Genomic DNA, 23931 nt, shown 5'->3' with positions numbered 1-23931 from the left:
TTACCAGCAGCGCGAGATTGGTTTTTTTCTCGAAACGGAACCTGGTAACGCCGTGCAAACAATACGGCGATCGATTTTTCAATTTCAGGAAGTTCACCGGGTCGGTCTAGCTTGCGCGTGGATGGTAATATCGAGAAAAATAAATTCGACGAGATGATAAGCCGAGAGGAATCGCCGACGTGGAGCACGCAAGATGCTCGAAGGAAGTTGGACCGTTCCGAGTCGAAGAATGGAGACGAATTGCCATCTTGGGATACGCTCGAGGCAACTCTGAATAGGAGGCTGTGTAATTACGGCAACGCCCTGTTAGGATCCTTGGAAACGGACGAAAGTATTGGAAGAAACTGCGTGGCGAAGTCGCGAGAATGATTCCTTCGAAGTAGTAGGTGCTTCCAGGGAAATGAATTTTTTATCTCGAGGCGAGTCGGTGGAAATTGTCTAGGTGGAATCGCTTTTACATTTCAGCACGTCGCGAATACGCCTGATGCTCCTCCTGTTCCGGATACATCGCTTTTAAGATATATGTTCATCGATTTTGACACTTGGCCGACATTTTCAAGCTCTTGAAGCGCCGCTGAACAGCTCGCGACACGACTTTCGTGCTTTTGCAACCGTCAAATAAATGTTTCCCTTGGAAGATATTTAGTAGAGCTTTGGTAGTATCGAGCTTTGCCGTTTGTTCAGCTCTTCGATGAAACGCGATGGGAACTTAATTTTCGCAGACAACGGGTAACTTCGTGTTTCGAGAATGCGTCTCGTTGACTCGTAAGTATATAATGATTACAGAGATAGATAGATAGATAGATGGAGAGATAGATGGAGAGATAGATGGAGAGATAGATAGATAGATAGATAGATAGATAGATAGAGAGAGAGAGAGAGAGGGAAAGCTGTGAAACTCCGCGCAACTAGAACATCGCCTTAAATTTTAATCTATGCCCGAGAACGATTACGTTCGTTTAGCTCTTGCCACTTTTCGTTCTGACCCTTCGTTAATTAAAGAGAACCGCAGGCTGATTGGAATTCCGTTAGCGATCCGGGTTAACGTCGACTGATTTTGGCAAATTCGACGAAAGAAAAATTTCCTTGCAACACACCGTCCTTCCTTTCTATACTTTCATCAATCTTCACCACCTACGGTTACGCTCCATGACCGTACATTTTTATTAAGGATCGCTAGTATAGAGCTCCGGCAAGGTTTCCTCTCGGAGAAGCTTTCCTGAGTACTCGGTCTCTTGGTTTCCATCTAATGTCCAAACTTCCATGCTCCCTAAATTGTGAAAAGATGTAACGCTGGGATTATTTAATCGCGCGCCGCTTTATGCGACACACCGAATGGAAAATAAACTTTCATACGAAGATCGTGATGCGTCGATGACCTTGTTCCGCTTAGAAAATTCACTTATTCACCTTTTTTCTTTGTTTGTTCATATATTTGGCGTGTTTGCTTACAACCTCGTTTTATTTATTTTCATTTCCTGCTTTTTCGTTTATGTTTCCGGTTTGTTTATTTACATCCTCCTTCTTGTAATTACGTACACTATCGACAATACACAGGATACGTGCTAATTTAAATTCTCATATATCATTGTATACATATTCGATTTATACGGGTTTCGTAGTGAGTTTAATCGCATACGCGCTATCTAGGATGCTCAGAAGGTCTCTAATTATTCTTACGAGACGAAGTAGGAAAAAGTTCGTTTGGTATTGGTCAGTCAGCGATTTAACGTGAGGATCGCGGATAATTGGAAATAGGCGAAGGCTCTCTACCAGAGAGCGATTCGATTAACTGGATGCAAAAAAGCGCAATTTTGCTAACAGCCTCGCAATTGCCAATTAAAGTCGCTGGAATGAGCAACATTGTTGTAGCATCATCGACGAGTCATTGAGCTTTACCCACGTGGGCTCTAATCGCGTGAATTTCACTGGCCCGAAAAGCCTCCAGTTCGTTGTATTATTCTTTTCTCTTTTTTCACGACCAGCTATTGTGTACGAATCCAAAGTATCAAATTTCGAACATTCGGCATACGAGTCACGTCGGTTTTCTCGTTACGTGAACGTTTAACGTCAATCGAGATACTCTTCGTTACTTTCCTTTTCGAACGGTTATTCGTGGTGATTTATATATATAAATCTACAGTTTCGAAGTAGCCTCCAAACAACTTTGAACCATAGTTTGATACTATACTCCGTGGTGTCCTCGCAATTAACTTCAAATTGTTTCGATCTACAGACCACTTGCTAATGGGCGAATCGATCGATCAAGATTGCGCGGCAATGAGATAGCGAGAAGAAAAGATGTATCGTAAAGTCGACAAAGTTACAGAGAAGGATGCATCGGTTAAAGATAACAAAAAAATATTGTTGATAAAATTGTGAAGACTTGGATTCGTATAGGAGATGTTTCGCGATCAAACGGCAGGAAGAAGACCGAGAGAGAAGACGCAGGAGGACAAAGGAGCGGGACAGAGGAAAAATGGAAGCGGGAGCATCGTCGTCGTCCTCGTCGTGGTAGTCCTGGAGAGAACTAAGTGGGGACGGACGAGGGGTAGTGTTCGTTCGGCCGGGCTGCTTCCGTGTATTCCGGGGGTGGTTTTGGTGCGCGCGCGCACCGGGGTTGCGCCGTGGTTTCATCTCAGTTTCGCAGCCTCCCTTCCGCGGTCCGCATCAACTCTGTCGTCGCTGGCACAGAGGTGTGTCGTTTTTATCTGCGTTTACCTCGTCTTGGATACACTCGCCTCTTCGATATCCGTAGCCGAATACGTTGTAGGACGTTCCATCGAGAATTTAGAATCCCTGGCGAGTGGATCCAGTCGAATTGAAAAGGAGAACGGTGTCGAGAGTCGCGGTAGATAACGAGACGAGTGAAAATTTTCTTTGCGTTTGTAATATTCGCGTTTACCGCATCTGCGAAGTATGTTAACGTGCGATAGGTGATCCAGCGACGACTGGCAGAATAATGGTGCGCGATGCGGAGGTCCCGACGCGTGTAACTTGGTAAGCAAACGTAGCTTTTTGCGTCGCAGTGTGTCTATAGCTCGCACCATCTGTACGTTTTTCTTCTAACCTTTCACGCGAAACGGTGGCGTATCGACGTTTGATCTTAGATCGCGTATATCGCGTATGTCGCGCGTTTGCTCCAGCTCGAAGGACACGGTGAATCCGGCATTGATTTTTAAACGTCGGAACGCCCGTATATACCGGTTAATTGTTGGCTAGTTCTACGAGATGGAGTAGTGAATTCCGCGAGAACCGTTTTGTCGATTGTACCCTCGAGAGAATAGCGCATTCCCCACTTCTAGCCACTGGTTAGGACGGCGGAGCATCCTTTGAACCCCTTGGACCGTCATTACGAGTAATGTACTTAATCGTCGGAAAATCGGTCGCCGTAGAAACTGGCGGTGCAGTTGCAGTTGAAAGCCGAAATCGAGACATATACGAAGCTGGTATTGTATTGGAAATAAAGGTGAGAGGACGTTACTGAAATATACTGCATATGCAAATTGTATCAAACTTAGACTGGAAATCATTTTACGAGTTTCAAACGAGTTTTATCACGGTCTGTGAACTACTTTGCTATTCAGTTGCTGCTTTTTCCGTTTCAGATAACTTTTCATACCCTTCGCCAAGCTGTCGTTGCGTTCATGCATAATCATTGATCGATGATTATTACTTATAACGTTAATTTCTTTATTCGTACTAAAATTTTCTGTTTTCTTTCAAGAGAGAGAGAGAGAGAGAGAGAGAGAGAGAGAGAGAGAGAGAGAGAGAGAAGGCGAGCTTATCGAGCAGTAGTGTTGAAAGCGATGGGATAAAATGTATTTTGTCGCAATATCGGATATTTTGCAAACGTTCTGATCAACCAGTAGCATCCGTGATAGCGTTGATTTCTCATGTAAATCATATATAGCGTGTCTCAGATACGCTGGAAATACAGGGGAACGAACTGTGCTCCCCTTTTTCTACGCTTTACGGTCATTTATTAAACCAACGCCAATATCGATGCGTTTGATTTATGGCGAACCTTTTCCGGACCTTCGTATTTCTCCCGAACATTGTACTCCCATGCTGGTTCTTCGATATACGAGATCCGGTCTTCCGGATTTGGCACGTTCATGGATTTCATCCAGGAATGCCAGCTAAAAAGAAAAGAAAGAACTTAATCCGGACGAAATCTGAATAATCTCGCAGGAACAGAGCGATTAACGCGTATCGTTCGTGGAAAAAATGGTTCGGTTGTTTCTCTGTTCTTCTCGAATAATTCTCTACGTATTGTTGGTAGGGTGTTAAACAGATAAATTTTCGCAACAACGATATCTAGTATTATTTCCTTGCGCGGCAAAGAGATAATTACAAGCTTGTGTCGGCACTTTGAACACAGAAAAGTTAACGAGGTATCGTAGCCGTGATTAATTTCGCGTCGACGCTATTTTCCGTCGAATTTAACCGGACCAAAGCCAGTCACGCTCCACAATCGTTCGATTAAACGATGCACCGATGAATGCTTGATGTCGCGTCGAGTTCTCCGTCATTCGTTTCATAAATCGACTGTCTGCTTGATTTTCGAACGTCCGCGTCTCCCTCCGTACACCGATCTGCGATCTCTCGCAATTATCGAGTGATCGAACGAAGGATAATCGAATTCGCGTAGCCGACAGGAACCGTGCGTTCACGAATCGAATGCCGTTTGCAACGAAAGTGGGACACAAGCAGTCATACCGAAGGCACGTAACTCGATAAGCGAATAATTTCTCTGTGCAACAACGAATTTGAAACGGAGCAGACACGCTGAGTCAGCGGTGTAAACGTAGAGGCAAATGTTCGTGCTCTTTATTCCATCTTACTCCTTTGACGTATTACCGTCTCTTATGTTTAAGTCGATTTTCATTTTGAAGGAAAAACCTGTAACACAGACGAACAACTTACCGTGACATAAAATACAGAATTACAGAGTTCAGCTGCTCTGATCGCGTAACAAAGGTTACAGTTTGTTCCTACTTTTTTCATTAACCGTCTCCGACGTAATTTCCTTTGCGTCGCATCCGAACAACGTAGTCTCTTCTTTTATTATCCGAGAAATATAATTTTTTAACGAACGATAAGTCGCATTCCCGTTGATTGATCGATTTCTCCAACGATGCGATCACTTTATTTATAACTTGAACTGGAGGAAAGTTACGAAGTAGTTACAGCAGTCCGTGCCAATATCCTCGGGACTCTTGGAAATGAAATTTTGTCCGGCACACAAATACACATTTGTCTTCGTCAAATGGGAAGTTTTGCCTGGCAGGGTGCTTAGGTCGGTGATATCGAATACAAACGACCGAGCTATACATTTTCGTAAGACCGATCAGTTATATCCACTAACGGATTGAGCCTCGATCGGGATTGCGATAAATTTTCGCATGTTAATAGCGCACGGCTGGCGCACGCGTGGCGATTACCTTTGAATATTTCAACCATTCATTTGCCAACCGAATGGCTGACCCGAATAGAGAGAGCAACTCGAGGTCGAGTCGTTTTCGGACCGATTTTCAAACGCGATCGACCGGCAAATAATTGCAGCGGGCTTTTAAACAAACGACATTTTTCCAATAGCAAGAACCGCCCACGGAGATAGATGTCAGAATTCATTTGTTGTTCTACTGCTCGCAACCGTTTCACGGTACTTTTGAAGCACAAATGGCGGCATAATAGAACAAAATGGAACAATAGTAACGCCAATAATAATAATGGCTTTACGCGCTGAGTGTCGCTCGCATTGTGGCCGTACAGTACGTGAAACTGTTCCTCAGGAATTCCGCAGGCTGTCTCCAGAGGATAATAACGAGCTCTATCCTGCTTCCCTCTCTTATTCTTCTTATCTTCTCTCCTGGCTTTCTCTGTCTCCTTCCGTTTTCCACGCTCTCTTGCGCTTTATGAATTCATTCGCTTCCTCCGACGTTTTTCATAAATTAGTCGAATCAATTATGATTTCTGTGCTCGTTCCAACGGCGCCGGATGCCCGTAGGAAATTAATTTGTTCGTTGTTAAAAAAGGTTGAAAAGTAGCCGAGATCGATTCTTTACAATGCACTGGTTGGGAACTACCGTTGCACGTTAAACGTTCAAAGTTCAATTTATTCGCGAGCAAAATCGCAGCGTAGTTGGAAACTACAACGCCGAGAAACGTTTAGCGATTAGCAACAACTACAAGATTCTATATACCTGCCACTAATTTCTGTTCAGCCGTGCAAGGCGTGGCACAAACAGAGGCTGGCCAAGGAATTATCGAACATTTGCTTGGAAGTAAGTTGGTGTCAGTGGCCGGACAAGGAAACAGGATCGAAAGGGTGGTTTTGGTGTGCGGCGAGCTGCATTCCAGCTCTTGAGAGGAGTACTCCTTGACCTGCACTTTCTCTCTATTATCATTCGCCACCCCAAAGTGTAGCGGAACGTTTACGTTTCTCAAATGGATGTATCTCCGCTCGTCTCCAACGAGGATCGTTTCGAAGACAGATTTCTCGACGTAGACGGAGAATCCAAAGAAGCGACGAGACTCGTGAGTGGTAGAAAAACGAGAGCTTTTGATGGTAGAGAAGCATCTGTCGGATCGTCACCCGGTGGTACAGTCAGCAGTTCGACTTAACTGGAGCAAGCGGCAGCGAAGCACCCCTTGACCCCTCCTAACCACTCTCTCGCTATACGATGATTTTCAAAGTGGTCGTCGCGTGTTCAACGTTCTCTCGTCCGTTTCTATCCTGTTCCCGGCCGAGCGACCGTTTCACGGCGTTCGTTGCGAGAACGAGCTCGACACGTGAAAACGACCATCATCCAAGAGACACTTTCGCTCTTCGTTTACGTATTTGGTCGAGTAGAGGGTGTCGAAAAAATTTCAAAATGCCTCGATTGATATTTTTCACGACGACTGCGCGTGCTTCGCGACGTTGAGGAAAAAAGGAAGCAGAAGCGAGAAAAAAAGTTCAAAGTCTTGTTTTAATAGTCGTTGCATAAAAAGAACGCGATAAACTGCGGAAATTTACGGGTCAGGTTGATTTATTTTCAAGGTGTTTAATGGTGTCAGCGCACGGGAAAAATTTAGTCCGGGAGAAATCTCGGCAGACTCGTTCGCCGGTTACTGCGCGCCTGAGATGCTCCACGACGATGTACACCGGAAAGGAATTCTGTAATTAACCGGCTCGAGTAATTAATGAACAACTTTGCTGTCTGGGGAGGGGAACGTCTTAAACTCCTTCGGAGATTGACGGCTTCAGAGAAATATTACGGAATTAGAAATAAAGTAGAGTAATAGATCAACAGAGGACAGTTGCCTCGTTCTCTTCCCAGTATCGTTAATATTCCCGGTACTAATTTAATTAATACGTTTTATTTCCTCTCGAGATATTCTCTTGGTATTCGTATTTCGCGTGGCTGTCTTGCTTTTGATGCGTTTAATATCAATATTTGGTGCTCTATTTGGGTAAACGTCGACGATTTTCCCGTACTTCTGCAACAGTCAAACATCCAGACTCGAAATATGTATTATACGTTCCCTAGAATCGTGGCGTGCATTCCTAAAGTCATCGCCGAGATATTGCATTGCAGTGCACCGCATGCACTTTGCGGGCTGCCTGTACATCGACAGACTTGGTCGGTATGTCTGGCAAGCCGTACACGTGTTAACAGCTTGTGTCAAACGCTCTGTTTCACGACGCGGCGTTCGCTTTGAAGCTCGAGTTGTCGTTGTTCGTCGCGCGAACGTTTCTTGGATAGGGACACTGAGCTAATTATTTAGTTATTATGCTGGCACGTAAATTAATTCGATCGCTTTGATTCCACGTATAAAACCGTGCGCCTTTGCTTTCGCGAAACGTCTTAAGAGATCCTTAACTCCGCTGGAAGGAGCAAGACCGCGTTACTGGGTTTTTAAAGAAGTTACGATTCAATGGGAGGCCATCAACCAGCTGAATGGGCCTCTAACAGCTTCTAGAATTCTATTAGCGCCACCATCTCTAAGATAGCGGTGAAAACAGTCTCTCCAGAGACGTTTCTCCTTATCTCGATACTTGCTTTTCCTTGCACGTTGTAAATGTTTTTCCCTTTTTGTCTCTTCGTTCGTTGCATCGAAGACAGGCCAGCTATTCTTTAACCGTTGTAGGCGTTATGAAACTAGAGAGAGGCAGGCATCGCCTTCGATTCCATGTCCGTACAACAATCGACGATGAGCGATATCGAACGCGACTATTGTAACAAGCGACTACTACCACGGTTACGCTTTTCAAAAGGTCTTCGTTGAAATTGAGTGAGCTAACGAACCTTGGCGAATTTCCCAACAGAAAGATTCCACCGGTGCACGAAGCACGTGCAACTCGTCATTTTCAGAATCGGAACCGGAAAGTCTATTCCCCTCCTCCAATCGAATCGTAAGTTACCACGGAAACGTTCGTCAAGCACAAAGTGCGCTGTCTTTCATTCTATTAGGCGACGAGGTCTTCTTAAAGGTGTACCATGCTTGGGAATGTTAGCAGGAATTTCTCTTCGAATTCCTAAGTGTTCCTCCTAGGCATTTCTATGAGATCGAAATGGCAATGCGAGGATTATTTTAAACCACGAACCTTGAACTATTTTACGGCTTTCAATTAATTTACGAAGCGAAATTTCTAAGATTACAGCGTGCTTGTTACATGATCCGATGTATAACGTGAAATTCGTCGAAATTAATTTCTGCACGATAATTCATCATTTATATCTATCGTGAAAGAGAATTGTAAAATTCCATTCGTAATAGTATAGTCCGTATAATATTCGTTGACTTGTAAAATCCCATTAATAATATTAGATTAAATTGTGTAGAATGTTCCTGATCAGATATTCGCTATCTTTGGCTCTGTTACAGGGAATTCAAGTAATTAGGCTTGATTTCCTCCTGACAACCATAATTCGATATACCACTTGATCTTATTAGATTTTCTTAATTAGTCTTCGTCTGCAACAAAATTTGTTTAGCGTGGATAGCCTGATTGCTTGAGATACGTTCGCGGATCAGCCGCGACTTTCGACAAGCTTTCTCCCAGGGTTTTCGTTAATCAACTTATCGAAAGAGCTTAGCGATATCGACGTGCACCGTCATTCTGCATAATATAGGTTAATTAATTACATAATATAATAGGGTACTTGTGTAACAAAATTAAGAAACCAATAAAAAGTGGAGTTGATCAATTTGCTCTTCGAGAATCTCAGTTTACTATTACACAAGGCAAAAATAACGTGTACACGAAGAACTGGCATTCTCTAGTGTAGCCAAGCCTATTCTTGCTGGTCTTTCAAAGTCGAACGAGCGATCGAAGGATCTTATCGAGCAGAAAGTTAGGCCAGCGTGGATTTGCCAAAAGGGTCGACCTTGCATCCCTTCTACGCTCGATGTTCGTTAGACCATGTTTAATTGTACAACGACCAGACCGTGGAATGTCCGACGATACGCGATTTAATTAAATTACGCACCGATTCTGGGGATTCGACCCACCTACCCCTAGCTGGGTCTGGCGATCGTAAAGACAACTGGTAACGTGCATCTCCACCTCGGAATACGCTTTCCAAGAATTTACGGTTGACAAATTTTGAAAAACCACTCGAACGGAACTCCATTGTGATCTTATCGGTGTATTTCATGATCGATATTCTCTGGAATTGTTTCGACTTGCCACTGGCAACTTCCTAGTTGTTCTCGCATCTGCGCGTGTGCGTTTCACACGTTCAGCGCCTTGAAACATAGAATCGGCTAGGGAAATGGAGGCAGTACGTTCGCACAGGTTGTAGAAAAGCCTGGGAATCTCATTTTCTCGCGAAAAACGCTATTCGATACGTCTGCTCTCTGCCCCGTCTCTCTTCTGCTCTTTATCTTTTTTGTCCCTCTATCTTTTTATTCTATACGTATTCGTCTATAAAACGTTTATCGCCATTCCATGGGAAAACATTACATGGCATTGTTGCGTCGCTTATACGGAATTCGATAGCGATCTAACTTGCTCGAGCGGAACGGGAATTTTCGAGGCTCGTTTACGTAGCCAGTTGGAACGTCGGCACGATCCAACACATCGGAAGTTCTATTACCAGTCAGGAGAACGATCTTCGGTTTTTTTCGGTTATCTCTGGAACGATTTTTGGTTTTCATGGTAGAGAGAAACTGAATCAAAAGTAACGGTTACTTTGGGGAAGGTTCTATTACCAGTAAGGAACACAAAGAACAATTTTCGATCGTTTCGTGGTTTTTTAAACGATATTTGGCTTTCACGGAAGAAAGAGATTGAATTGAGAATAAGGATAAGGATAAAGATATTTCGACGAAAGTTCTATTATAAGCGAGGGACAGAGAGTATAATTTTTTATGTTTTCATTTACCGTAGGCGGTTTTTTACTTTTCATAAAAGAAAAGGACAAGGTCGAAAGTAATGCTTGTTTCAAATTCTATGGTACGCGAAACGAGGGACCGGTCAACCCTCGACGATCGTTCAACAAATTTCTCAGGCGTCCCTCCCTATGATAGTCCTGGTATCTCGAATATATAAATTTTCAGTTCGGTAAGCAGTTCGTTTGCCCTTTGACCAACCGCTTCCATGAATCACCATGTCGGCAGGATCCTGCGCCACGGGCGATGCAATGTTGCGAAACATTCTGCCGGAATATTACTCCGGAGAATTTTCCAGTGCCGTAAACGCGATTGTATCATTGATAACAGGCACGTCGGCGAACAGATATACGATCGACTTGGTTCACTAGAAATAAACGAAAACTTTGTGAGAAAGTTTCGCGAGTTTGACGTTTCCACGAAAACTGTGTGTTAAATATTAAGAAGTTGAAAATTTGTCCACCGGGAGCATCGGACTTTTATGAAACTACACTCTCGTCCAGAGATCTCAAGATACGTATGGAAATTTAAATAAATTTGTATAGCTATATTTTAGAAAATTATCAGAACCTTCCAAAGTTACCGTATTATCTCATTCAAGTTGGAAAATTATTGGGTCGCGATATTATATTACCGTAACTCTTACAGATAGCCCATGTACAGCGACAAACATAATCGAAACAATTTTTGCTAGAAATTTTGTCACGAAGGGTTGTATATTGTATATATACATAGCATACAGATTATATGTATATCAAGTTCCTACACGTTGAGATTAAATTGAAATGCAGGATCAATTATTAGCAGACGGTGCCAAAGTTTCATTATTATTAGATAAAGGTGCACCACGGACATTCGCAAATTACGTGGCTGTAAATTGCCTTCATTTTCGGGTGCATTTTCAGGAGAGCGCGTCCTTATGCAGGCTTCAGAGTTTCCGCATCATTTACTTGGACAGAATAGGGGTTAGTTCAACCACAAGATAGAAGCTTGGGCTAGATGATGCGCCCTTTGTTCACCAGTGACTTTCTCGATCCGCTGGGATTCGGATTCCAGTTCGTCGTCGACTTTCTTTTCGGTTAATATCGGTCGAAGCGAATTATTCAGTCAGTAGAAACGATCGTTACATTGCCTTTTCAGATTTTCATGTTTCGAATAAAGTGCATTCGAAGTTTCATACTCCTCGAATCAAACGTGACGAATATGTTTCTTGGAAAAGAACCATATTACAAAGAGATACGTATTATAGGTAGAAAAAATGAATTCATTATTTTTCCAACAAAATGGCAAAAGTTTGTATTTTTCGTTTAACAGGCTATTTATTTTAGCGTATTGAATAGTGCAGTATATAGAATATTATCAAGTAGGTTACAGAATTGATTAACTATGCTATAGCACAGAATCTGTATAGAATGCCAAATAGCCTAACGAAATTCATTATTCTGCTTTGCTTTTGATCGGTTGATCGGTTTCTATGAGCGCGAGCTTTTTACAAATGCATACGATTAAATAAGCATGCTTTGCCAGAAATTTATCGACTAGAGCCAGCTTTCATCTCGACCGTACAAGCGTGATTTTCATTGTACAAGGAGAGCGCATTGAGTCCGTTAAGTTAGTAATTAGGGCTATTAAACTGGCAAAGGTCGCGTAATTTAATTGATCATTCGTTATTTGGCGCGTAGCTTGTGTAGTAACACGATGGGCGATTGATCAAAAACTTGTCGGCTGATTAAACGTACCAACAATTTGATCGATCGCCAAGACGATAATTATAAAATCATCGAATTTTCTCTTTCCGAAAATTATCATTATCATATCATGCTATAACTCACAGATAAAATTCGCTTTACACCAAAGATTTTTTTCAATGATAGATTCACCGATCGGTGTCAGACAAGGAAATAGTTAATCGAGGCGAGTGCCGTTCTCCGTCCACTAACGAGCGTCGGCTGAAACTCGAGATGCAAAAGGAACTCCGGCAAAAGTTAATTATAAAGCGTGTTCCTGCCTCGGAGCAGTATCGAAGATCAAAGTCCAAAATGTTTCGCCATCTTCCTAGCGGGTAAGCTCGCGAAATTTATTCCACGCAATGGTCGATAGACTCGGAGTAAATTAACTAGCTGTGTAATGAACTAATAACGAGTCGACGACTTCTGGTGCCCTTAGAAATTCGTATTTACTTACCTAGACCTCTTAGGCCAAGCCGATCGGTATTTCAGCGCGGGCCGTTGAAACAGACAGTCACGAAAGTCGCTGCCATGGCGTCGATTAAACGAACCTAATGGAATTAATGCCGAGAAAGTTTCTTATTAACGCCGCAGATGCCGAAACTGCGTTTAGCTGGCGTAGCTGTTAGCAGTATGAGAGACCAAACGGGCGAGTTCGATTATGCAAATCGGCATCGCGATCTTGGGGAAGCCGCGTTACATAAGAATTACTAAACCGCCATAACAGCCAGATGTTCGTCGAACCGAGAGAACGAATCTCGAAGGCGGTTTGCCCGCCTGTTCGACCCTTGGTCCACTTACGAGCAACCACATCGCGAATCATCTTCTTCCCACACGGTAACCGAGTTAAGCTGATTTTCTCGGGAAGATGCACGACTCACCGAGTCTGACAGGCATTCCGGGAACACCGGCGGTGAATGTAAATTTTCATTAAAATCTCGGCTCACGGGCACCTACGTTTCTGCGGTTCCGCGATTTCACCGTTGATTGCGACAAGCTAGGCAACGTTCCCGTTGATTACGCGACTGCTGCTCGTCGGAAATTTTTGTTTCCTCTGTGCCGCGACAAAGAGAATATTTCGTTTTTCCTTCCATAAATTTGCACGTTGAATCCTCTTTATCCTCTAACGCTCCTCGATGAGCTAGTACGCTAGAGACTTTCCACGAACGTACTCTAGCTGAACGTAATTTGACTCGGTCATAGTTTGTACAAGGAGCTGTTACCTGGAAAATAATTTCCAGGCCGAAGACGTCACGTTCATCGGATATTCTTGGAAGTTTCCGCGCGTCTAGGTAAATGAGGGATGACGATAAAAGAGGTCGCGAAAATACACAGGGCGTCGCATAATCGCTGTTACTCCCCTGTTCTCGTTGAATCGACGGACGTTCATACCCAGAAGTTTGATATATTAGCCGTGGTCGGTGTTTCGGTCATTCATCGGAAAGATGAGAAAGAAAGCCACGCGCGTATAACGGTAACTTTGCTGGAAAGTCGACGGAATCGCTTTTCAATTCGATTAATAATCTCGTCTGTGTTGCTTGTTACGTTACGTTGTTAAGCTTGAACTCAAGTTCGTTATACGATGTCAACCGAACTGGCGGGCGGTTGTATCCTGCGACGACGCCTCCGAGCTCGCAGGAGTGTCCTCGAGGCAACCGCACTGCAGTTGCAATTTCAATGCGCCGTGCCAATTAATGCGAAGTCGTGTTCGAACTACCGATGGCTCGTGTTAACGATGCTTCGCCACGGACATAGAGTGCCAATTATCGATATTAAATATCCAATGAAATTGTGCGTCGAGGGTTTTCCTTTCGTTCTCCAACCTCTATTAGTCGAAGAAAGTCCAATTTCTGCCAATTTTCCGTAGCAACTGCGCTTTTTTTTCACGGTTCCGGAAACGGTCGGTGATTTTAGTGAAAATTTGGTGAAAATTGCGCGAAACGTCCAAGAAATGAGAACGGTGGGAAAACGAAGGTTTGTTGAAAATCGGAAAACAGAGGGTCACCGAAGTTGGTTACGGTGACCGAAATTCAAGCTTGGCCGAGAACGCGCGTGCATACGTTCATTACGAACTTACGCTTATGAATAATTACTGCATGCCCGGAAAACTGTTAGCGGAACAATGCAGCGCTAACTATCGGCCAAGTTTAATTATCGGGTATGCTCGCGTTGCGAAAAGCTATTGTGATTATAGGACGATATATTTCAAAATCGTCTATCCCTAGCTGCTTTGAATTCGAAATTGATTTATTACTAATCAGCGTGGTCAGCGGAAAATCAGGCTCGTCCTGCGTGTGTTCCTCGCGCGATTCTTCCTCACACGATTCACCACGATTACTCTCGTTCAAAATATTTCGTAGATGCTTACGTAGAGAACTTATAAGATGAATTGAAAGCGGAAAAGAAGCCTAGGGGAAGCTGAGAGATATGGTCACGAGGACAAAGACAGATTTGAGAGGGTGAATAGAAGTGGGCCGAGATGAAGAGTGCCGGAAGCTTCGGAATTTATCGACGGGGTTCAGAAGCTGGCGTGGGAGTGGAATATGACAGTCGTGTGTTTCATATGTATTACAGAATTTCATTCATGGAATTTATTCGATACGAAGAGTACACGGGGAAAACATAAGTTATATATTTCGCTCTTAACAGGAAAGGAATTTTATAATTTGGAACACCGAATCGATCCCATTTAAACGAAATTCACGTTCTACTTGATCTTAGGATTAAACATTTTTTTTCAAACTTGCTCGATCTATTGTTTCCTTTTAAAAGTCTTGTAATTTTAAACCTAAGAGTTTATTTCCTGTTTCAACTATACACAGGCTTATCATACAGCGCCCGTGCGATTTTCATAGTTATCGTTACATAATGCAACGACTGTTGCAAAGAAAAAAGCATGGTAATGGCGTTGGTAATGACGCAGAGCAGCTAGAAACGGTGTCTCGATGGTACTTTATGGACGATAAAAGGAGGATGGAGGCGACACAGAAACACTAGAGATGATGAACCGACGTGAAATGACCTTGAAAAAGATTTCTCTCGAGCATGGCGCATTTAACGACGGTAATGACCGAGCAAGTCGCCGCGACGGAGGCGCGTAAACCGTAAACCGTAAGTCGAGACGGTCTCGGGAATCGCGCGACGGATTGTACGGTTCCTTCGAAACGCGCCCTTTAACGCCCCTCCCCCTAACTGCTACGAGAGTAATCTTACAACGGTCGATGAATTCCCCCGCAGGAAATGAAATTACACGGGCAATCCACTACAAGGACTTCCTTTTTTCTGTTTCAGAAGCCGGTTCTCTCGGGAGGAAAGCAGCGCGAGAATGAGCGACACTCGGTTGGCTGCTAACAAATACCAACAAAATCGTCTTCTACACCGGTGAAATTGAACCGTGGAACGATCGTCTGCTGACTTCACGAAGAGAGAAACATAGAGGGAAACATAGACAAGGAGCAAATAAGTTTCTCATTCCCGTTGCCAGGATTTCTTCCTTTGGTCGGCTTTAATCCACTCGCGAAAGCCAGTCAGGGGTGAGAAATCACCGACAGGTCGGCTAAAAATTGCGAAGGTTTCCTTCGTTCTCGTACAATAACTATTTACGATCGTTGTCCTGATAGATCTGAACGAACAGGGACATTCCATACGTTATCGGTGTACCGTAGAAATTGGTAGATCGTATCGTAGAAGCTCGTTAATTCAAGTTGTTTGTACGTGTACCGAGGTGTGAACGATCGTTGGTTAATTGGTTGGTAGAACGTCGGTGAATCCAATTAGCTGGTAGTCTTGAAGGAGTTCAGGCTGAATGACACTGGTCGAGCTATAATTGTGTTCGGATCGCGTATTTCGGTTTCGCCTATCAACCGGTGGAAGAGATGCAAAGCACGGAAGTCCGGATTCGCGTGGCAAGAAACTCGATTTCAGGTCCGTCGACTCGGTCTGAGTTCGTTTGCATCCCTGAACTCGAAGAGGTTGTCGTGCGGCGAACCGATCTAATCAGCGTAGCTTAAATCTAAATTGAATAGTAATTGCAAATTGGATGCTGGATCGCGTCCATCGGACGACAGACCGTCTCGACCGATCGATCGAACCGATGACCTCGTGTTAGCGCCGTTCGGTAAGCCTTGGAATAATAACTGCGTTGCGGTTATACTCGACTCGTAAATTTTCGAGAGAAGCGATATGCGAGCATAGGGTTGGACATTCACGGTAGAACAATGACGAGTGAACTGAACGCGACGGAGGTTGAGACCTCGACGGGCACGATGAATTTCGTATCAACGATATCCTCGTCGCCACCTAGCGTGGTCGCAGCCGCGATTAGCGCTAGCACAGCAATTCCGACTAATCCGTCCACGACAGTAACGGGTGGAGCTGCGGTCACCAGTACCGCTAAACCCGACCATCACATCTACAACGCGACCGGCTACCTCATGGAACACGACGAGCTCGATCACAGTAAGTAATAAGAGCCTGTGAATACGGTTAATGCGCGTTATACCGGTCAAAGCCGAACCTAATGGGACTGCATTACGCCGCTCTCGGCCGGAAACGCCACTTACCAATCGCCTCGACTATTTCTCCTTGCGCCGTTAACCTTGTCCGCCTTTGCCTCTCTCTCTCTCTCTCTCTCTCTTACCCCTTTTCCTTGCTCGTCCTTTCCGCTTGGCGAACGATGGAATTCGCTTTGATGTCCCTTCCATGATAAAAATCGTATTTCGTGTTGCAGCTGCTAGATCACGAGAAGCCACGTGTTAACAGGATTCGCGAAGTTCGATCAGTCTTCGTTTAGCGCAACCAGGTGCGCTTTGCAAACGATCTCGACATTTGTTAGCGGCGTACCACAGTTTCAAATGAATTAGACATGTTCCGCGTTAAATGTCGCCGAGAGTGTTCAACTGTTCCGACAATTATTTCATTCGAAACGCGCCGAGAGACAGGGCAGGTAGTCGCGAGTCGTTCAGTCATTGCGTTGGGAGGTCTTTCGACCAAGCACACTCGAATCCTGTTTCATCGGGTATCAAGGGGATTTTGAGAATTGGTCTAAATGTTGGCTGTTCGTTCTAGGTCCTCTCGACTGCTCGTTAGACTATCCACAGACCTCCGGGTTTTCCAGTGTTCCTTTTGCCTCGCGGTGCGCAAAATAGTTTCCAGCGAAGCTTAATCCTGCTAGCCCTCTGGATTTATTACCATGCCGCTCACCAACTTGTTTTTTCATGAAAAATTGCTGCGAATTGCTGGCGAGAATTTCCACTTGTAAAGTCGAAGGTTCGAGTTGTTAGAAGTACGTCGATTTTTTTGAGGTCGCGTTATAAAACTTGAAGATTCCGAACGGAACTCTTTTCATCGAGTAATCGATCTCGAAGCCGAGCCAACGCGTCGATTCGTTGTCGACGGTGAATGAGACTCGATACAACCTTTGATAATCCCTTAATCGATGATTCGCTTTGAGGATTAACGCGACTTCGTCTGATCGCGTTTCGGTTTAGTAGCAATAACGGCAGGAACGTGAACTTTTTGCGAGAGGGGGTTCGATCAAAGGATAACCTGTTATCAGGGACAGGCTGTGTGGCACGCATCCTCCGTTTTGCCAGAGCAAATCTTGCCATCTTCGTCCTTGTCCGACCGGCCGACTGCGACACTCGCTGAATACTAATCATAACGCTGCGGTCTACCAAAGTCGGATCGATACCATCCGCGCGCTAGAATCATGATATACGACGAAATTCAGTCTCCGATTGAAGCTTTTTGTCGTTAGATATTCATGCTCCCCGCGAGCTACTCATGCCACCAGGATTTTTTGTAATATTTATGAGAGTTACCTGCTATGCATGAACGGAGGGAGGTGGCGATCGAAAGTTGGATTTCTTCAATACGTTCCGTGCTGGATCTGAAACAATGTGCCAGGTATTTTTAACTCGATAGCTCTTCAGATGTTTAAGTTGTAAATTTACCTTGCTTTGGATCTTGGAATACGTTTTATCACAAATCGTAGGACGATTCGCGTAAACGAGTCCTTTTCGGGGAATTGTTCTGTAAAACGAGAGAGTTTTTAATTACTTCCAGTTTCTATAGCCGATGATTTGATTACCTTTGATTTTATCAGCATATTCTCCAAGATTTGTTGAATTTCTGCTTGCGCTTTGAGCGCATACGGTTTATCCAACTTCCTGAGACAACGTGTCACAGTCATCGAGAAAGTTTCCAACTGATCCGAGTCAGTGTCGCAAGTATCGTCACTCGATGCTGTGCTATGTAATCCGCAGATTGTAAATTCGTGACACTTTACCTATTTCAATAACGAGTTTTCTGTATTTGTGTAGAACTTCGAGAGCAATTAAACCTTGCTTTTTATGAGTAACGCAAGTCGATAAGATAATTAGTTTAATTTTCATTACACTAGCAATCAATTCAGATCTCTGCGCATTAAATTGTAAGTAGAAGGATTAATTTCTTATTTCTGTGGAAATATTGGATTACAGGCAGGTGTGTTTATTCGTTAAATATAAAACAAGATAAACAGAATAATATTTAATAATAAATAGAAATAAAACAAAAATGATAATTTTCAGCATTCTCCCTCTCTGTCTCCCTCTATCTCTCTCTTTGAATTCTTGCTGTTCTTTAAATTTTTCAGCGATTCGCTCGAGACTCTTCCGCTTCTTAGTCAAATTGCATTTTTAAACATACCGCTACACTGTAGACGTTTATGCAAATTTATATTTTTATCAGATAGAAAAAAAGAAATAGAATTAAAAAATTGTTTGTTTCGCCGTTTAAATATTAAATGTTAAAATCTGCCTCTCAGAGTACATCTTCTAAAAATTCGATTTATATCTAAAATATTTATATATAAATATCCATGGTACATCCTCGATACCTTTCATAATATTTGGCGAATAAAACAAACGTTTGTTCGCATACATTTTTTCTCGATTGCATTTACCTCAAAATATGAACTTGCATAAATTTCTACGACCTGTTTCTTATCTAAATAAATTCACACTTTGTATTATCGATCAACCTCTCGCGTGTCCCTTAATTCGTTCTCAGCCATATCTCCATGATGTTCCAAGTTCTCGCAGCAGGAAGTGCATCTACTGATCGTTGTGCAGATTGCGCGGGAAGGAAATCTGTCCAGTTGTTTTTTAGTATAGGAAATTCGGCTGCAGGAGCGAGGGCAAGTTCGAGGGCGAGTCTTGACCTCTGGCAAAGAGACGGCAGGAGAACTAATCGAATTCAGAGTAGGGATAGTTCGTTGTGTGCTAGACGGTAAGAAATGTCGAATACGAGTATTTCTACTCGATATCAGGCATCGGAAGCAACTGCAGTTCTCATTCTTGGCAAAAGTTTCGTCTACGTTCTGTGGAAATCCGACGACGAATCGTTTCATCGGGGGAAAATAATAGCGCAAATATTGCACGGAATAGGAAAACTATCTCTAAATATTTATAACCGTCGACTTATATCTTGCACTTGTGCACGAGGCTCCGCGACAAGAATCCTCGTATATAGCCATTTCAGAGGTCGTATTTTACTTTAAAAAATTCTCTTATTCTCCGCGCCCGTCGACATTTTTCTACGAGAGTCTGTTGGACGATATTACCCGAGACTTTCGTTAAATTCGTACACGTACACTCCTGTTGGTCGCGAAAGATTACTAGCAAATTATCAAAATGTTTAAAGATTAGTATTTTACAATAAATTTTTCTACTACAGGCGAGTACAATCGAGTACACAGATCGCGAGACATTAATATTCTTCGTGCACAACGCTTCGATAGAATACAACTTAATTTATTCGTCTGAACGTAATCCATCTCGGCTTATCGGAACTTTCCGTTAGAACCAGTGGATGCATCAGCTCTATCTATCGACCGCGCCATTGTAATCGGAGGATTAAAAACGTTACACGGCATACGTCTGGATGCGGAGCCCCGTAACAAGAAACTACATCAAAGTTATTGGTAAAACCGTCGAGCCACTGTTCATGCTAATGGGGTAACGAGTTCATCGATACGAACATGCAACTCCACTGCCTCGTCGTAATCCAGGTACGGGTAGAGAAATTGATGCAAATTGTAGAACCATGGTAGCGAGATCTCGTAACAATGGCCGTACGACTTGGCCCCCAGCAACCTTTTTAGTTCGTTCACGTAGAGGCGGCGCATCTCGCGAATCTTCAAGACTATCTCGACGAAAGTCACCCCCGGCAACTCCATGGCTCGATGAATGCGACTATAAGCACGATGTCTGTACTCGCTGTCCAAATAACCCCGCGTGTCTTTCTTCCACAGACACGGTGACTTTCTGTAAAGCGACGCCAGCTTTCGGAAATAGCAATTCATCCATTTCTCGTGTTCGACGATCCTCCGTGATGATCTTCTCGCCGAACGCTCGCTCATTGTATGTAGCAGTTTCGACGCTGTCCGCTTATCATAACTTTTAGGGTCAATGGAAGCGAGATGGACGATAGGCTTATCTCTCTGGGATGCATCGTTGACGTTGCAGTTTGGGTTAGGTTGGTGAATAGATTAGGAATTAAGGTTGTAACCTTAAAGTTCATTTTACTTTGATGAATTTTAATGGAAAAGCTAATCAGTTAGAACGGCGGGAAAACTTACTCATCGATTAGATTACATAGACGTCATCTTGTAGCTCTCTCGGGACATTCTCCGTCGTAATTAGGGGAATATACGCGCTACGCGCACTGTTAGGAAACTCGTACATCCGTCCATTTCTCTCGTTTCGTATGCTTCGTATATTTTAATTGGCGAAATCGCAGTGGCCATGACCGAAATGTACGATACGAATACCCGGCGTATCGGTTAAATCGAATTACTTAATTTTTACGACCGATTAAAACACCATGATTTCACGTACTATCCTAACGAATATAATTTTTCCAGGTATACTCGCTGGCTTTTCAGATATACAGACAGTTTTTCTAGCGTGTATTTCGACGTTGCTGCCGTTGATCGTCGCGCTGGGAATCGCCTTCGGCGTCAGGTAAGAGAAACATGGTTGTCTCGCAACGTATGCTTAGGAAAGTGCGGCAAACTTTTGCCCCGTTCCTTTAACCATACTTTCCTATCTTATCGTTGGAGATTTTATATCGCGCAAACAGCTGTACTCGTGTACTCTTGAAAGGAGAGAAAGGTGAGAATTTTCGATACGTTACAGTGTTGCATTTTATTCATCGGTGGAATAGTTTTAAAAGCACCGAAGATTATCTTAATTGAGTACGCTCTGTCACGAGGACAGGTGAAACACGCTCTCTATATTTAAATATTCTTTCGTACGTTCCAATTTTGAAAAGGCGGACACCTGCGCAACAATACGCTTTGTGCAATTTCTTCGTCTCTAAATTCGCAACGCAGTCGGCTCGTAGCATCGCGTGCACGCGAAATCGCGTTAAGGGACAGAGGCGAGATCCGCATCTAACCGCACAAAGAGCAGCACAGAAAAACCGTTAAGTCAGCGAATAAGTTAACGGTACAGCGTCAGTCGCGTTATAACTGCGAACAAGACGACTCTGCTCGTGGCTATACCGCGAAAGCGAAAGCCTCCACGTTGATTAATGGGGCAATTAAAGACAAAGCCGATGTGCGCGTCACACGCGACTCGATCACTGTCGAACCATTGCTACTATCACACCTACCTCCGTAGGAAATTCACGGGCTGATCGATTGTCGCCTTGGCTGCCACGTAATCTCTAATCCCTTACGATGTATCGACATCTAAGCCCACGCGATTCTTGCACCCGATTTACAATGCGTCGGCGATAACGTTCGGGCAAAGTCAACGAAGGCTATCGTTTCCATCGAGGTAACATAAACCGCGAAAAGATACGTTCCTCGAGTTTGGTCCCAACTTTTTAAAATACTCCGCGTAAGAGATTGTATTGTCAACGTGGACTTTCAGCGTTTTAGCTGATAATATTTTACTCCGCTCCCGGTGGAATCGTCGCGTAGACTATACGCGAATAGAATAGCGCTAGTTTCACCGGATCTCTTGATCCCGAAAAATTAACTCCGGCCTACGTCGTGACTGTGTTAACGCCATCCTTGCAATAAAAACCGATTTTACGGATCTGTCTGGGTGCAGGAACTCGCAAATTTTTGTCGTAGCCAAGGGAGGAAACAATAATCCTGCGTTATTGCTGAAATTACGACCACGAGCGGAGGATTATGCCCGGTCTATTCAGTAGAACGAGAACAATTTATTCGACAGTTGTTCAACTGCTCGTAGATGTATTCAAATTATTTTCGAAGCTCGTGCAACCAGGTCTTGTTTCAATGGAAATTGTATTATACTATAATGGCACGATTCCGAGATTTCCTGTCGAAATAATTGCCATTACGTTCTATGCAAATAAACCAGAGGGACTAAAACGTACGAATGCGGTTCAAACGCGGGAAAATGATTACTAATTAAAATCAATGTTTATCACTGATTCATCGAAAGTCGTCGAACTGTTCGAAAGGACTGTTTCATTGCTAAGTATTGTAACTTTTTCGTTGCACCACGTAGTTCATACGTTATTCGCGAAGATACATCCATTGCTACTCGAAAATTCTCTGATCGTTTCGTTTCTTTTTTTTAACTGAACCTTTCGCGAATATTAGGTCAATTGATTTTTGCGTGATTCTGATTTTTTTTTTAATTTATTTTAATTTAATACGGTCGAAACAATGCCCTTTTAAAAATATTTGACCGCAACCCTTTGCACTCGAAGCTCTTTTTAGTATATTGTTTTTTGGATTTACACTTTGATTTTAGTTGATGTTTTACCGAGAATTCAATTACTGACTGGCGATTGTATTTTTTTTTTTAGTTTATTCTCTATTTTATGAAAAAATGTGCTCTGCTTTATCTGAAATAAAATGACAACATTGAGCTCGAGAAATTCCATTAAATACATTGAATTACAGGAATCAATTCCCTCTTCAATACATATCAATTTAAATTATTGTCTGGTTGAGCAAAAGTAAGATCTCTGACGCTTTATATACATAAAATTGCTTTTATAAATCTATGAAATGACTAAATAATTTGGAATATCCTGAAATGAAGGTATTACAATCTCTTAGCGTAGCAATATCTTTTAAAGTAGTTCGTGCTCGTACATTAATAAATTGTTTTTCATGGAATAGGAGATATTTTTAATTCTTCACGCTAAATTTACATTTCCATAGACTTTAATGATAATTTTTCCGAATTTAAATTCATATTATAAGAAATTCAGACGAATATTATTCGTGAAGATTTACTATCCAGTAATTAAGATTGAGACTTTCATCATAAATTTAAAGGTACGCGTTATTTATAAAAGATTTTTTCTTTGACATGGTTAAAATTTAATGCGTGATATTAACCTGACAGATTTAAACTTCGAACAAAAGACATTTCATATAGTAGCGAGCGTGTAAATAGAAACGCTCGCATATAAATTGAATCAACTCTATTATGGAAAGTTGTACATATTTTTGTTCTTTTTCTGCGACATAAAAGTTCAAACGTACGTTTCTTGTACTTCTGAAGCGCCATGAATACGGTATGGCTTCCAAATTCCTATTCCAAGTGCTAATTACTAGACTGCAGGTTTTTATACTTTATAATTTTACGAGCAAAATTGAAGAAACAAAATGAAATAGCGATTTCTTTTCACCAAGTAATTATCTCGACGAGTAATACACTTTCTATTTTTCCTACGTTTTTCGTATTATATGTATTCCCTGCTCGTTTAAACGCATAAACATCCACAGTCTAATAATCGCAAACTAAAAGTTAAATTTAGTTTGAGGACCGTATTTACT

At 42.8% G+C, this 23931-nt stretch overlaps 2 protein-coding genes across 11 annotated transcripts in view; one reads left to right on the top strand and one right to left on the bottom strand.

The window, feature by feature from the left end:
* The window catches only part of LOC126872471 (uncharacterized), an 87798-nt gene that overhangs the window by 15036 nt on the left and 48831 nt on the right, over nt 1–23931 (top strand). For 3 of the 9 annotated variants that reach the window (XM_050632457.1, XM_050632461.1, XM_050632455.1), the window contains 3 exons: nt 89–3000; nt 3306–3469; nt 15405–16326. In XM_050632457.1, the coding sequence (XP_050488414.1) occupies nt 89–369 (281 nt within the window). In that variant the 3' untranslated portion in view covers nt 370–3000; nt 3306–3469; nt 15405–16326. The other 6 variants (XM_050632456.1, XM_050632463.1, XM_050632459.1 and 3 more) reach the window with 6 other exon arrangements.
* LOC126872481 (uncharacterized) lies at nt 16441–21015 on the bottom strand. 2 transcript variants are annotated; one of them, XM_050632482.1, is made up of 6 exons: nt 20137–21015; nt 18205–18402; nt 18068–18146; nt 17936–18003; nt 16676–17815; nt 16441–16586 (listed from the first exon to the last, which is right to left on the bottom strand). In XM_050632482.1, exons 1-3 carry the CDS (start codon nt 20515–20517, stop codon nt 18096–18098), a joined length of 630 nt encoding a protein of 209 aa, XP_050488439.1. In that variant the 5' UTR covers nt 20518–21015; the 3' UTR covers nt 16441–16586; nt 16676–17815; nt 17936–18003; nt 18068–18095. The 2 variants fall into 2 exon arrangements, with proteins under 2 accessions (XP_050488439.1, XP_050488441.1); XM_050632484.1 differs by having other exon boundaries at nt 16578–17815; nt 20137–20666; nt 20737–21015.

This window comes from Bombus huntii, chromosome 13 (assembly GCF_024542735.1).
Source record: "Bombus huntii isolate Logan2020A chromosome 13, iyBomHunt1.1, whole genome shotgun sequence".
In the NCBI taxonomy this organism is placed as follows: domain Eukaryota; kingdom Metazoa; phylum Arthropoda; class Insecta; order Hymenoptera; family Apidae; genus Bombus; species Bombus huntii.
Note: the sequence above shows the minus strand (reverse complement) of the source record. Positions and strands in the feature narration are given on the sequence as shown.

Coding starts and splice junctions, on each gene's coding strand:
- LOC126872481 (XM_050632482.1), bottom strand. CDS start 20,517: ATGAGCGAGCGTTCGGCGAGAAGATCATCACGGAGGATCGTCGAACAC. Junction 18,403..20,136: donor ACGAGGCAGTGGAGTTGCAT/GTTCGTATCGAT, acceptor TTATTGAAATAG/GTAAAGTGTCACGAATTTAC. Junction 18,147..18,204: donor ATATGCTGATAAAATCAAAG/GTAATCAAATCA, acceptor CTCGTTTTACAG/AACAATTCCCCGAAAAGGAC.